We start from the raw sequence: 14,467 nt of genomic DNA, 5'->3' as shown, positions 1-14,467 counted from the left end.
CCTCCCGGGAGCGGGGGACCACCAGGTTGCCTAAGGAGGGGTGAACCAGCCCAGGTGGGAAACGGAGCAGGTCAAAACTCCTGTGCTGATCAGTAGCGGGATCGCGCCTGTGCATAGCCACTGCACTCCAGCCTGGGCAACATAGTGAGACCCTGTCTCTAAAAAAAAAAAAAAAGTAAATTAAAGTTTTCTTTTAAAAAAAAATTTAAAAAAAAGAAAGCTGACTTAAGTCCTGGTTATACTTCTTTTTAAAAATTTTAATTTTATTATATTGGCTCACTGCATCCTCTGCCTCCCAGGTTCAAGTGATTCTCCTGCCTCAACCTCCTGAGTAACTGGAATTACAGGTGCCCGCTACCATGCTCAGCTAATTTTCTGTATTTTTAGTAGAGATGGGGTTTCACCATGTTGGCCAGGCTGGTCTTGAACCCCTGACCTCAAATGATCCGTCTGCCTCAGCCTCCCAAAGTGCTGGGATTACAGGCGTGAGCCACCGCGCCCAGCCTAGGATTTGGATCACTGATAAACCTGGGGCACTTGGTTGTGAACCCTAAATGGCTGAACAATTGTGAGGTATTATTGTTATTATTTGGATCCTTGCTCTAAATGATCTTTGGTTACTTCCATTATAGCTGATGTTCTCCTTTCATTTGCTCCCAGATGACACAAGGCCGCTGCCCTTCTCTGAAGGCACTTTTGTCATTTCCCAGGTGGCTGGAACTTGTACCTGGAGAATGTGAGGTACAGAGAACTCAGTTTAGGCATGAGATTATTAAAAAGAGAGAGAGAGAGAACTCAGTTTAATGTTGCCCCCCTCAGTTACTATCATATCACTCTATTACTAATTAATTATTTAATTAATTGATTTATTTTGAGATAAGAGTCTCACTCTGTCACCCAGGCTGGAGTGCAGTGGCATGATCTCGGCTCACTGCAACCTCCACCTCCCAGGTTCAAGCGATTCTCCTACCTCAGGCTCCCGAGTAGCTAGGATTACAGGTGCATGTCACCATGCCTGGCTAATTTTTGTGTTTTTAGTAGAGACGGGGTTTCACCATGCTGGCCAGACTGGTCTCGAACTCCTGACCTTGTGATCCATTCACCTTGGCTTCCCAAAATGCTGGGCTTATAGGCATGAGTCACCATACCTGGCCAATTATTTTATTTTAAAATTTATTTATTTATTTATTTTGAGACAGAGTCTCTCTCTGTCACCCAGGGTGGAGTGCTGTGGTACAATCTCAGCTCACTGCAACCTCTAAGGGATTCAAGGGATTCTCCCACCTTAGCCTCCTGAGTAGCTGGGACTATAGCCATGCGCCACCACCCCCAGACAATTTTTGTATTTTTTGGTAGAGACAGGGTTTTGCCACGCTGGCCAGGCTGGTCTAGAACTCCTGACCTCAAGTGATCCGCCTGCCTCAGCCTCCCACAGTGCTGGAATTACAGGCGTGAGTCACCATGCACAGCCTAATTAATTTTTAGAAATGGGTCTCACTATGTTTCCCAGGCTGGAGTGCAGTGGCTATTTCACAGGCACAATCATAGTGCTTTACAGCTTCCAATTCCTGGGCTCAGGTGATTCTCCTGCCTCAGCTTCCCAAGTAGCTGGGACTATAGGTGCATACCACTGCACCTGGATATTATTATTCTATTTCATTTATTTGTTTTAGAGACAGGATCTCACTATGCTGCCCAGGCTGGTCTTAAGCTCCTGGCCTCAAGTGATAACTCCTACCTCAGCCTCCTGAGTTGTTGAGATTGTAGGCATAAGCCACTGCTCCCAGCTTATTATTATTTCAATATATTTTTTCGTGAACGGACAGCATACCTAGAAAAAAGTACACACATCATGAGTCTTCAGTGAGTTATCACAAAACAACTACATCGGTGTAACTTTTGTAGCTGTCGCCCGGTAAATAAATAGAACATTACCAGCATTCTAGAAGCCCTCATTGTGGCCACATGATGCCCCTCCCAATTCCTACCACTTCCTCCCTCTGGCTTATCTCTCTATTGCCAGAGCCCAGCATAAAGCCCTGTCAAGAGGCCCAGTAAACATTTGTTAAACTAAACTGAACCTCTGTGAAAAGCACTTGTGATGTGACCTTGAGCTAGACACTTTGTGTTGGCCTTAATATACTCTTCTGCAAAACAGGGACAGATTTCAGTGATTTCAAAACTGCCCAACCCTAGTTGTATATCAGAGTCTTTGAAAAAAAAATACTTGGGCACTACCCCGAAGCAATTGAATCTAAATCTCTGAAGGTGGGTCCTAGGCAATGGTATTTCACAAAAAATTATTATTATTATTGACAGGGTCCCCCTCTGTTGCTCAGGCAAGAGTGCTGTGGTGCAATCGTAACTCACTATAGTCTCGAACTTCTAGTTTCAAACGATACTCCTGCCTCAGCCTCCCAAGTGACTAGAACTGCAGGTGCATGCCACCATGCCCAGCTAATTTTATCAGACAATGGTAGTTTTAAAAAAGCTTTCCAGTGATTCCATTGTATAGCCGACCCTGCAAAAGAAATGGAAGTCCTGGGCCGGGCGCGGTGGCTCAAGCCTGTAATCCCAGCACTTTGGGAGGCCGAGGCGGGTGGATCATGAGGTCAAGAGATCGAGACCAGCCTGGTCAACATGGTGAAACCCCGTCTCTACTAAAAATACAAAAAATTAGCTGGGCATGGTGGCGCGTGCCTGTAATCCCAGCTACTCAGGAGGCTGAGGCAGGAGAATTGCCTGAACCCAGGAGGCGGAGGTTGCGGTGAGCCGAGATTGTGCCATTGCACTCCAGCCTGGGTAACAAGAGCGAAACTCCGTCTCAAAAAAAAAAAAAAAAAAAAAAAAAAAAAAGAAATGGAAGTCCTAATGTCCACTGCCTGTGAACATGGACTAATTAGGATGGAATCTTTGAAGATGATCAGGTTAAGATGAAGTCATTAGGTTGGATTCCTAATCCAATGACTGGTGTCCTTATAAAAAGGGGAAATCTGGCCAGGCATGGTGCCTTACCCCTGTAATCCCAGCACTTTGGGAGGTCAAGACAGGTGGATCACCTGAGGTCTGGAGTTCCAGACCAGCCTGACCAACATGGTGAAACCCCATCTCTATTAAAAACCCCATCTCTATTAAAAATCCCATTTCTATTACAAAACTCATCTCTACTATACAAGCTGGCACCTGTAATCCCAGCTACTCAGGAGGCTGAGGAAGGAGAATTGCTTGAATCCAGGAGGCAGAGGTGGCAGTGAGCTGAGATTGCACCACTGCACTCCAGCCCGGAGAACAAGAGGGAGACTCTGTCTCACAAAAAAAAAAAAAAAAAAAAAAAAAAAAAAAAAAAAAAAAAAAAAAAAAGTGGGGGTGAGGAATCTGGACCCAGAGACGGAGACACAGAGAGAACTCCCTGGAATACCAGACATTCCCAGCAAACCACCGGGAGACAGGAGAACGGCATGGGACAGAATCTCCTTCACAGCCCTCAGCGGAAACCAACCCTGCCAACACCCAGATCTGACCTCCAGCCTCCAGAACTGGGAGACAATCAATTCCTGTTGTTGCAGCCACCCAGTTAGTGGTACTTTGTTATGGCAGCCCTAGTAAACGACGCAATTACTTACATAGTAGCCAGGGGACTCTATTCACCTGTTTACTCGTCCGTAAAACTGAAATTGTAATAATGTGACAGGATGCATTCCAAATACTTTACACGGATGTCTCAGTCATCACATCAACCCTTTGACATAGGCAGTACTACTGTCTCCCCTTAACAGACGAGAAAGTTATGAAACAGAGAGGTTAAGCAACTTGCTCAAGGTCACACGGTAACTAAATACATAAACAATATATTCTTCACAGGATTATTGGAAAGCCTTTATGAGACTGCAGATGTGGACGTGAAAGCGCTTTGTAAGTACTTGGGATTTTACCTGCGTTAGCGAGGATCTCCGTTTTTTTGTTTGTTTTTTTTTTTTTTTTGGTCATCTCTGACTCCTTCCTCTTCCTACGCGATACTTCCTCCCCTCGGCGACAGGGGCCGCTGCGCTGCGCGGGCGCCGACGGTCTCTCTAGCCCGTCGCGCCGGCTGCTCACTGGTGCCTATAAGTGGCAGCGCCGGGCTCAGCGAGGTTTCAGTCCACTGCCGCCGGGGCCGCGGCCGGGTTAGTGCTGGAGCTGGACCAGGAGGAGCCGCAGCTGGGCCGGGGCGGAGCGCTCCCCCGCGCCGGGGCCGAAAGGAGGGGCGTGTTGCTGCTGGCCCACCGCGAGCCGCCCCCAGCCCGCGCCGAGGCGCCTTCCCGCCAGGCCGCCTGCCTCCGACCTTCCGCCTCTCTCCATTTCCCCGGAATCTCAGCCCGGTGCGCCTGGACCCTTGCCCTTCTCTGGGTGGACAAGCTCCCGGCCGCTTCCCGGTTTCACTCCTTTGCAGCCTGGGTTCCCAGCTCCCTCTCTCCTTTTCCTGGGCTGGGTCTCACCCCGTTTGGTCCTCTTCCTTTAGCTCAGGCTCCCTACCGCTTCCCTCAGCCCAGAGTCCCAGCTGCTCAGTCACTTTCCTCAGCCAAAGGTCCCAGCCTTCCCTCTTCCTTTCCCTTGCACGGGTCCAGCCTATCCTGCCCTTTCTTCTATCCCTAGGGCTCAGTTTCCCACATCCCTCCTCCTCTCCCCCCAGTCCCCGAGTTCCAGACCTTTTGATCTCCTTCCGTGGTCTTTCCTGGGTCTTTGTCCCCTTTCCCCACTTTAGAGTTCCCGATTGCAAACCCAACTTCCCTCCACCCCCAGAAAATTGCTTCCACGGAAATGCCTTTCTAAAACATGAACTTTTCCTAGAGACTACGTTAGTCTGTCTTCCCACCTGCTGACCCCTTGCTACCTATGTGCCCGGTTTTACTCTTACTTGGCTAAGGTCGAGGCCGGCTCGGGGAGCCCCACCATGCTTCTGCGGTCTGGCATCTGTGGCCTCTCTCCACCTCGGATCTTCCCTTCCTTGCTCGTGGTGGTTGCTTTGTTGGGACTCCTACCTGTTCTCAGGAGCCATGGCCTCCAGCTCAGTCCAACTGCCAGCACCATTCGAAGTTCAGAGCCACCGCGGGAACGCTCAATTGGGGATGTCACCACCGCCCCACCGGAGGTCACCCCAGAGAGCCGCCCTGTTAATCATTCCGTCACTGATCATGGCATGAAGCCGCGCAAGGCCTTTCCAGTCCTGGGCATCGATTACACACACGTGCGCACCCCCTTCGAGATCTCCCTCTGGATCCTTCTGGCCTGCCTCATGAAGATAGGTAAGTCCTGTTGGCTCCAATGCTGTGGTCGTCTCCAGACTGGTGAGCTTGCCCCATCTCACACCATTTGGGGCTGTCCAGGAATAAGTATCTGAACTACCCCCATAAGGTAGGCCAGTCTCCCTACTGCCATCTTGGTCCTTCTCAAGCTCCAGCTCTGTGGCCTCTGATCTGTGATCTGAGGCTTCCCCAGATTGGAGCCAGCACTGTGCACAGAAGAGAACAGGATTAGAGATGGGATGCTTCCGATCCTGGGTTCCTTCAGTAAGGCTTCCACGACTGGCAAGTCTCCTCTGGCTGGGCCTGACTCCCAGGGGAGCCAGGCACCCTGCTATGTGTGAGACAGAAAGGAGTGTCTTCTGGTGAGTGGCACATTCTGCTCTGTCAACAGCAACCAGTGCAATTTATGACAGGCTTCACTGGAGTGTGTTCCAGGATGGGGTATATTTCTTCTTGGCCTGCTTGAGGAGTTTGAGCATAGTGGAGACCTGGACGCAGGAAACTTACAAGTGTGGTGGAACACAGGGGATCCCCATATTCTTACCTTTCCTTCATCTCCAGAATGTTATCTGTCAGCTTTGCCTGCTCAGGCTGGTTAGGAGCCCCTGAGTCAGTTTCCGGCCCAGGAATGCCATACTTTATACAATCTGTGGGACAATTTCTGAAGCCTGTTTTGGGAGTGGAGGGAGAGTAGAGGAGGTTGAGGCTTGGTCTGAGCCCAGCTCACCCCCAGGTTGCTGCCTGGCTGTGTTTCAGGGTGTCGTCTGGCCTGCTGCTCAGTCAAGTAGGTGAGGTACAGTGGGGAGGGCCTGTGGATGTTCAGGCCTGAAGAGACTCAGAAACCTTCTTTTGGGGAGAACGAAACAGAAGTTATTCCCTCTCAGTGTTGGTCTCCCTGCTAGGCCTGAGCATCCTGTTCTGCTGAGTGGGGGAGCTCACTGGAGCCAGCATAGCCCAGAAGTCCCTGAAAGTGGTGTCCAGGGGACTTTGAAGGCTGCCTTTGCATTTTCAGCTTGCCCCTAGCTGTCTGTGGAAGGCATGAGGTCCTGGGACTTGCTGTCCCCTTTGCCTGAGATTTAGGTTTGGAGATTTGGCAGGAAACCTTCCAGCTCTCCCAAGGACATGAAGGAGTTGAGCAGTGCTGCCGGGCTGGTGTGAGCAGGCTCTGGGACATGCTGCGGGAGGGAAGTGGTGCCTCTGATTTGATAGATCCAGGAGCTGGGTTCCTGGTGCAGGGTTCTTGTGCCAAACTGGTCACAGTAGCAGAGCCTTACGTGGAACTAAGCCATCGGTACCTATAGCCTGATGGCAGTTAGCTTCCTGGAAAAAAATCAAGGACTGGACAAGGGGAACTATGTGTACTGATTCTGACATAAATGCATGACCTTGAATAGCTGAGGCCTTTTTCTGCAGGTCCCTCTCACCTGTGAAATGGGTAAGACTCTTAATTTGACCATATCAATTAAGTCATGAAACATCATCTTATTTGCTGTAAGAAGCTGAAGTAACAGTGATGTCATTTGACTGTGTGAGACCAGGAGGAGACCTCACAAGTGCTATCTATAAATTGCCTCCTGTCTCCGATCCCCTCAACTCCCCACCACACCTGGCATTATATTAGGGCATTCAGGGCTGGCAGGCACACTTTGAGTCTCCGTGACTGCTGGTGGGATGGCTGCATGACCACAGAGACCCAACTCTAGGCAGTCAGAAGTTTGTCCCTGCAGGCCTGGTATCTCTAGTGCTAATGAGGTCAGCTTGGCCTGGCCTGCTTTGTCACTACCCAAGTGCTGTGCCCAGGACCCTGGGCAGCTGGAGAGCAGAGATGGTGCTATGGCAACAGTATCAGTCTAGAAGTCGGGAAAACCTGGCTTCTCTTCCCACCTCCCTCTGTCCTTGGACCAGCCATGCCTCCCTACCCGTCAGTTGATCTTCATGGTCCCTTCCAGGTATGATATTTCTGTCATTCCATTGACTCTGGAAACTCTGGCAAGTCACTGAGCCTTGGGCCTCAGTTTTCCCATCGTAAAATGATGAGGCTGGACGTGGTCTCCTTTCCAAAAGTCTGTTTCTGCCTCTGAAAACAGGAGCTCTAGCAGCTGGCCATGAGTGGAGAGAAAGGCGGCCAAAAGATCTGAAGAGTCCCTGTCCAGGCCACAAAAATGAAAGCCCATTTCCCCAGCTTCGCCTTTGCAGTGTAGAATTAAGCTACCACTCTGCCACTTAGCAGTCTCTCTGAGCCTCAGTTTCCTCATGTATAAAATGGGAACTAAGCAGGGCGCAGTGGCTCACACCTGTAATCCCAGCACTTTGGGAGGCTGAGATGGGTGGATCGCTTGATTGGGTCAGGAGTTTGAGACCAGCCTGGCCAATATACTAAAAATACAAAAAATTAGCTGGGCGTGGTGGTGGACACCTGTAATCCTACTTACTCGGGAGGCTGAGGCAGACGAATTGCTTGAGTCTAGGAGACAGAGGTTGCAGTGAGCCAAGATCGTACCATTGCTCTCCAGCCTGGGCAACAAGAGGGAAACTCTGTCCCCCGTCCCAAAAAATCATAAAATAAAATGGGAGCTAATAGTATCCAGTTATAGTGCTATTAATGTGATTATTAAATAAATTAATGCACATAAAATTAAGTTCATGGCTGGGCACTGTGGCTCATGCCTGTAATCCCAGCACTTCGGGAGGCTGAGATGGGTGAATCATCTGAGGTCGGAAGTTTGAGACCAGTTCGACCAACATGGAGAAACCCCGTCTCTAAATAACAATAACAAAAAAAAGTTAAAAAAAAAATTGAGTTTGTATATACAGGAAGTGTTCAATGAGTAGCAGCTGCCCCTGTTAATATTTTAACCACCTACGGCAAATGCATCCCTACCTCAGCCTCCTACAGCCTTCCCCTGAGCTGAAGGATTACAACTCTCTCAAACCTAGGCTGCCACTGGGGTCCTTCCTTGAGGTTTCAGGATTTCCATGTGTCCTGTTCTGTTCACTTGAGCTGGTTGTGGCGGGAGGGAAGATGGCACCAGCTGCCTTGTGGGATAGTGGTGGGGGCTGAGGCCATGCTCCCTCTGCACTTTCTGATACCCAAGAGCCTGGGAGCTTATTTTGGGGTCTTGCCTATTCTCTCAACACCCTAGCGTGGGTAGGAGTTACATTGGAGCCCTCATTCTGTCATCTATGGCAGCTGCTTCCCTTGAAGGTTACCCTCCTTTAAGAATAGAAAGTGCTTTGTTCAGTTCTCCTTCCTACCCTAACCATGGAGCAGAGTCTCAGGTAGACTCTTGCAGAGACTGGGGTGGGAGGAGCAGGGTGGGAGCTGAAGTTCTAGAATAGTTGCTTCTGGGTTCTAGTCTACCTCTGACTCAGGGGGTGACATTAGGCAAGTCACCTTCCTTCTCTGGGCCTCTTCTCTTCCCGACAGTCAGAAATTCTTGCTTTTCCTTAGTGGGGAGGGGCTGGTGGTATGAAGGGGATTTTGCCTATTAGGAAAACTATGGGGATCACTCAAACCTTAGGGGTTAGGTGCATTCCCCACCCCACATTGTGCTTTGGACCTTATGGGAACTCTGCTTTGTTCTGAGTTCACCTGACTCCCAGGCTAGTACTTGTTCCAAGGGAGAGCTCACCACTGGCATCTCCTGCATTTGTTTACCCATGTTCCTAACCCGGGATGCCTGGCAGAGGCCCAGGAGCCCCTAAAGCAGGTATTCATTTTGTTTCCTGACCAGGGACACAAAAGCTTCTTTTGTCCCTTTACATCTTAGAGCTTTTTTTGGTTTTGGTCTTTGTAAGGCGAATCCTGCCATCTCCTCTGTAGAACAAGTCTGTGAATGGGGAGATGGGGTCACTGCCCACTTCACATGCATGGATATCAGACCCAGCAACTGGTTTCCTGTTAAGAATGACACTAGAAGGTGTCTCTCACTTCTCAAAAGAAGGCCGGGCGCAGTGGCTCAAGCCTGTAATCCCAGCACTTTGGGAGGCCGAGGCGGGTGGATCACGAGGTCAGGAGATCGAGACCATCCTGGTCAACATGGTGAAACCCGTCTCTACTAAAAATACAAAAAAAAATAGCTGGGCATGGTGGCACGTGCCTGTAATCCCAGCAACTCAGGAGGCTGAGGCAGAAAAATTGCCTGAACCCAGGAGGCGGAGGTTGCGGTGAGCCGAGATCGCGCCATTGCACTCCAGCCTGGGTAACAAGAGTGAAACTCTGTCTCAAAAAAAAAAAAAAAAAAAAAAAAAAAAGAGAAGAACAAATAGTTTAAAGGTCACCTTGAAACTGTCTCAAGAAGCCCAGATGGGACTCTCTGAAAAGAAAGAGAAGACCTTTTTCTCTTTGGGAAAATAGCAGACTGACTGCAGAACAGTGGGAGGGAGCTCAGCTGGGGACTGAGAGGAAGGCTTCAGGTAGGACATGTGTCTCTAGGAGTGCCAAGCCACTTAGAGGGCTGAGTTGGTCAGACTGCCCAGACTTCATTCAGCTGAGCCCCCATGAAGCTTGCCTTTCCTCTCCTTCCCAGCCAGCCCCATGGCATCCAGCCCTGGTATAAAGGAAAGACGTGATCAGAAGCCCTGGCTTCTGCTCCTGCCACTGCCTCTTGGTACCTGTGTGACCACGAACCTTGAAGTTCACGCACCTCATTCTCTGAACCTGACTTATCTCATCCTTAGGACCAATGTAGAAGCTGAACGTGGGTGCCTGGTAGAGTGCCCAGCTCGCTGTAGTAACTTTCAGGGCCATGCAGATTCTTCTCCTTTTGGGAGGTCGTCCCAGCCCATAGCAGTCACTTTCTCTTTCTCCCCCAAACCCTTTGTTTATCTGTGACATTGGCATTAGGACTTGCCTGCCTTGTGACATCTCCGTGTTGAATGTGTGTGTGTATTTTAATAATAGTTGCCACTTGGTATCTACAGAGTAGTGTCAGGCACTTTATAAAAGCAATCTTATTTAATCCCTACTTAAATCATATGAGATAAAAGCTGTCTCTGTTTTGCAGATGAGGAAATGGCTCAGAGAGGTTATCTTCAGTGATGTTGAATTGCTATTTATTTTCTGTTGAAGTCTTGGCATAGCTTCCTAGAGGGGCGCAGCTGCATCTCCTGCCTCTGGCATTCCCTGCAGCAGATGCACACAGCTCTGCACTGAGAAGCACCCAGCTCACTGCACCTGCACTCAGGAATTATAGGACTCCCACTAGGAGTTGGGCACATGTCATTAGTGGGAGCCCTGTCCCTGCCTAGAGAAAGCTGTAGGTGCTCTGTGTCTGGCTGTGCGCCTATCCTTGTTCCTGTGAGTCACCTTGGATGCACCTGAATCCTGCAGGATTCAGGTAGGGCCTATCCTTTGTTCTCTGCTAGTGACCCTCCCTGCCATCTCTCTGCCAGTGCCCTCTCAGCCATCAGACCAGAGCTTGAGTCTTCCCTGCTTGGGCAGGGGAGTGCCAGGTAAAGGGTGGTTTCCTTTAGCCACAAGGGGTGACTGACCTTATCACCTCCTGTGTCTGAGCAGGAAAGGTGACAGACTGCTTTTGGTTACCCTCAGGGCCCAGCAGAATCCCCTGAGGCAGCTTCTGTTAGGAGCAGGTGGCACAACTTTGTTTAGCTCTACAAGGTGGGAGGAGTTTAATAGTATTTCTCATTAGCACTGAAATTTGTTTCCAAAGCACTTTCGTGTACAATGTTTAAGTTAGATCTCCTTAGTAGTCCTGTGGGTTAGAACAGCATGTGATATTGATCATTTTACATCTAAGGAAACTGAGCCTTTGGTCGTGACCTGCCTGAGGTCACTTAGAAAGCCTGAGACTAATCACTGAAGGCCAGACTTTCTCCTGCCAGGCCAACGTCCTGGGTTCTTGTTGGATGAAGGGGGGGCGAGAGATTTATTTTATTATTTATTTTTATTTTTATTTTTTGAGATGGAGGCTCACTCTGTCGCCCAGGCTGGAGTGCAGTCGCACAATCTCAGCTCACTGCAACCTCTGCCTCCCAGGTTCAAGCACTTCTCTGCCTCAGCCTCCCAAGTAGCTAAGATTACAGGCGCCCACCATCACGCCCAGCTAATTTTTTTGTATTTTTAGTAGAGATGAGGTTTCATCATCTTGACTAGGTTGGTCTTGAACTAATGACCTCGTGATCCACTCACCTCAGCCTCCCAAAGTGCTCAGATGACAGGTGTGAACCACTGCATCCGGGAGGATGAGAGATTTAAAGGGTCTTTGAGGGGAGTCAATGAGCAGACACATCCGCATTGGTAACCTGGATTATTGTCAGCAGGGACACCAGTTCCTCCTGTAGGAAGAAAGGCCTGAAGGGTCCAGGTGGTCTGGAGCCCTGCCAGCTTTGGCTCAGCTCCAGGTTCTTTTCTACACCTTGAACATACCTGTATTTGCATGAAGGAGGATGAGGGCCAGAGTGGCACTGGGGACTGTCATTCTCATAGCCCTTGTCTGTGGAGCGGCAAATCTTTGAAATGGAGGACTTGTCCTTTCCCTCAAAATGCTGTATGCCCTCTGGGAGAGAAAAGGGAGAGGCAGAGAAGTGATTACAATGGAAAACATGCAGGATGGGGTGGAAGGTCAAGAGACCTGAAATCTAGTCTCAGCTCTCTGCTGCCCAGCTGTGTGACTTTAGGCAAGGTACAACCTCTCTGAACCTGTTTTCTTTTTTTTGAGATGGAGTTTTGCTCTTGGTGCCCAGGCTGGAGTGCAGTGGTACAATCTCAGCTCACTGCAACCTCTGCCTCTTGGGTTCAAGCACTTCTCCTTCCTCAGCCTCCCGAGTAGCAGGGACTATAGGCATGCACCACGACACCCAGCTTATTTTGTATTTTTAGTAGGGATGGGGTTTGCCGTGTTCGTCAGGCTGGTCTTGAACTCCTGACCTCAGGTGATCTGCCTACCTTGGCCTCCCAAAGTGCTGGGATTACAGGTGTGAGTCACCATACCCAGCCTGAGCCCCTGCCCCTGTTTTCTAATTCATAATATAGATATTTAATTTTTAGATATTTTTTTTTTTTTTTTTTGCAATGGGGTCTTGCAACGTTGTTGTCCAGGCTGGTCTTCAATCCCTAGCCTCAAATGACCCTCTTGCCTTAGTTTCCTGAGTAGCTGGGATTACAGGCATGAGCTGTCACCCCTAGCGCCCTATTATTTTATTTTTATCTTTGTTTTTTTGAGACAGAGTCTCACTCTGTCACCCAGGCTGGAGTGCAGTGGTGCGATCTTGGTTCACTGCAACCTCCTTCTCCCAGATTCAAGAGAGTCTTCTGCTTCATCCTCCTGAGTAACTGGAATTACAGATACCCGCTATTATGCCGGGCTAATTTTTTGTATTTTTTTTTTTTTTTCAGCAGAGATGGGATTTTACCATGTTGGCCAGGCTGGTCTCGAACTCTTGGTCTCAGGTGATCCTCCTGCCTCAGCCTCCTAAAGTGCTGGGATTACAGGCGTGAGCAACCGCGCCTGGCCTACTTTTTGTATTTTTAGTGGGGTCGGGGTTTTGTCACGTTGGCCAGGCTGGTCTCGAACTCCTGACCTCAGGCAATCCACCCACCTCAGCCTCCCAGAGTGCTGTGATTACAGGGGTGAGCCACTGCGCCTGGCTGATAATTGGTGATTTTTTATTACATACTTGTTAAGTATATTAGCTGCCACTTACTAATTTTTTATTTTATGTATTTTTGAGATGGGATTTTGTCTGCCTCTCAGGCTGGAGTGCAGTGGTGCAATCATGGCTCACTGCAGCTTCAACATCCCAGGTTCAGGCAATCCCCCAACTTCAGCCTCCCGAGTAATTGGGAACACAGGCACGGGCCACCACACCCAGGTAAGCTGTCACTTATTCATATCCTAGTTTAGAGGCTGTGAAAGGCATTCACACAGCTAGAAAACATTGAGGTTTAAGCCTAGATCTGTCTGACTTCAGCACCTACGTTCTTTTCATCCTCATGCCCTGATTCCAAGGGCCTTTTCAGTTTAGAAATTTAATTTTTCCTATAATCACTTTGAATTGGGGAGATTTAAAGGCTTTAGTATTTTGAGCTTTGGCTGCTTTCTGTGGATCACTTCTTGGGTTTGGGGAAAATGCTGACCCCCTCCAAGTCCCCCCAAGCAAATAAACTTTCTCGGAGATGGCAGCATGCAGAAAAACACAGGAGTGACAAGGAACTGGAGCTGGTGGCCTGAGGCTCCCTCTGGGAATGCCAGCCCATACACAGACCCCTTCCCTCCTCACTGCCTCTCCCACCTGCCCTCTTTCCTCCTGAGGCAGGGAGAGAAGCCTTGCTCAGCAAAGCCAGGACCTGGGTTATTCCTGAGTCATCCATCGCTTCTGTGGGCCTCATTTTGCAGCACTCACTCCCCCTGCAAATGTCTGAGTCAGACATGTCTCCCCAAGGTTGTCTGCACACACTGCACTGGGCCAAACCATCTCTTTAGCTGCTGATAAACATCAACTGATACTTTACAGCAGCCCATGATTATATATTTTAATCTTACGGGCTAATCTAATTTTAACTGAACTAAGTTTTGGGTTGGGCCTGGATCAGTGGACTGCCCCCCTTCCCTGGGCTAGTGCTGACTTCATTTTCTTACCCCTAAAGCTCATCTAATATACAGGGCCGGTTTGGGGATCTATTAGGCCAGACCTGAGCCCTGGGTTCTTATACTACTTGCCGAGAATCTGGAGCTCCCCCAAATTACCCCAGCAAGTTCTTTCCTGAAAACATATGTCCTTAAGCAGCGCTAACTGAGATTCAGGATGAGAAATTCTGTTCCTTCCCAGGCCCCCTTCCTTGTCCCTTGGGGAGCACTTACCCCTAAGTCCAGACTGGCCTTTTCACAGTGCTGAGCCTATTTGAGACCAGGCCACAGAAGGCGGAGGAGTGATGTCACAGTTTTGTGTTAGAGCCTGCAAGTTCACTAAACTAATAAATAGCTAACACTTGCATAGCATTTGCCATATGCCAAGTGAAGTTGGAAGAGGCTGCGTCTTTGCACCGGCCAGCCAGTACCAAGAGCAGCTTGCTAAGATCCTGGGTGGAAGAGGCAGGTCGGCTGAAATCAGCCAGCAGGCATTTAGCATTTGGCCATCAGGAACAAAGAAGAGTAAACCCAGGTTCTGCTCTTTAGGAGCTTCCAGCCTGCTAGGGCTGGGCAGACTCCTGGCAGAGGCAAAGT

At 49.4% G+C, this 14,467-nt stretch overlaps 1 protein-coding gene and 1 long non-coding RNA gene across 2 annotated transcripts in view; one reads left to right on the top strand and one right to left on the bottom strand.

The window, feature by feature from the left end:
• Positions 1 to 495: 495 nt before the first annotated feature.
• On the bottom strand, positions 496 to 4,117 carry LOC141580220 (uncharacterized). The gene is made up of 3 exons (XR_012512354.1): positions 3,649 to 4,117; positions 1,739 to 1,831; positions 496 to 727 (listed from the first exon to the last, which is right to left on the bottom strand). It is a non-coding gene; the product is annotated as an uncharacterized LOC141580220 (long non-coding RNA).
• A 28-nt stretch (positions 4,118 to 4,145) lies between these two features.
• The window catches only part of SLC9A1 (solute carrier family 9 member A1), a 63,421-nt gene continuing 53,099 nt past the window's right edge, over positions 4,146 to 14,467 (top strand). The window contains exon 1 of the mRNA XM_003921266.4: positions 4,146 to 5,282. Within this exon, the coding sequence (XP_003921315.1) occupies positions 4,931 to 5,282 (352 nt within the window). The 5' untranslated portion in view covers positions 4,146 to 4,930. The remainder of the gene's footprint in view (positions 5,283 to 14,467) is intronic.

Source organism: Saimiri boliviensis, chromosome 11, assembly GCF_048565385.1.
Source record: "Saimiri boliviensis isolate mSaiBol1 chromosome 11, mSaiBol1.pri, whole genome shotgun sequence".
NCBI lineage: Eukaryota > Metazoa > Chordata > Mammalia > Primates > Cebidae > Saimiri > Saimiri boliviensis.
Note: the sequence above shows the minus strand (reverse complement) of the source record. Positions and strands in the feature narration are given on the sequence as shown.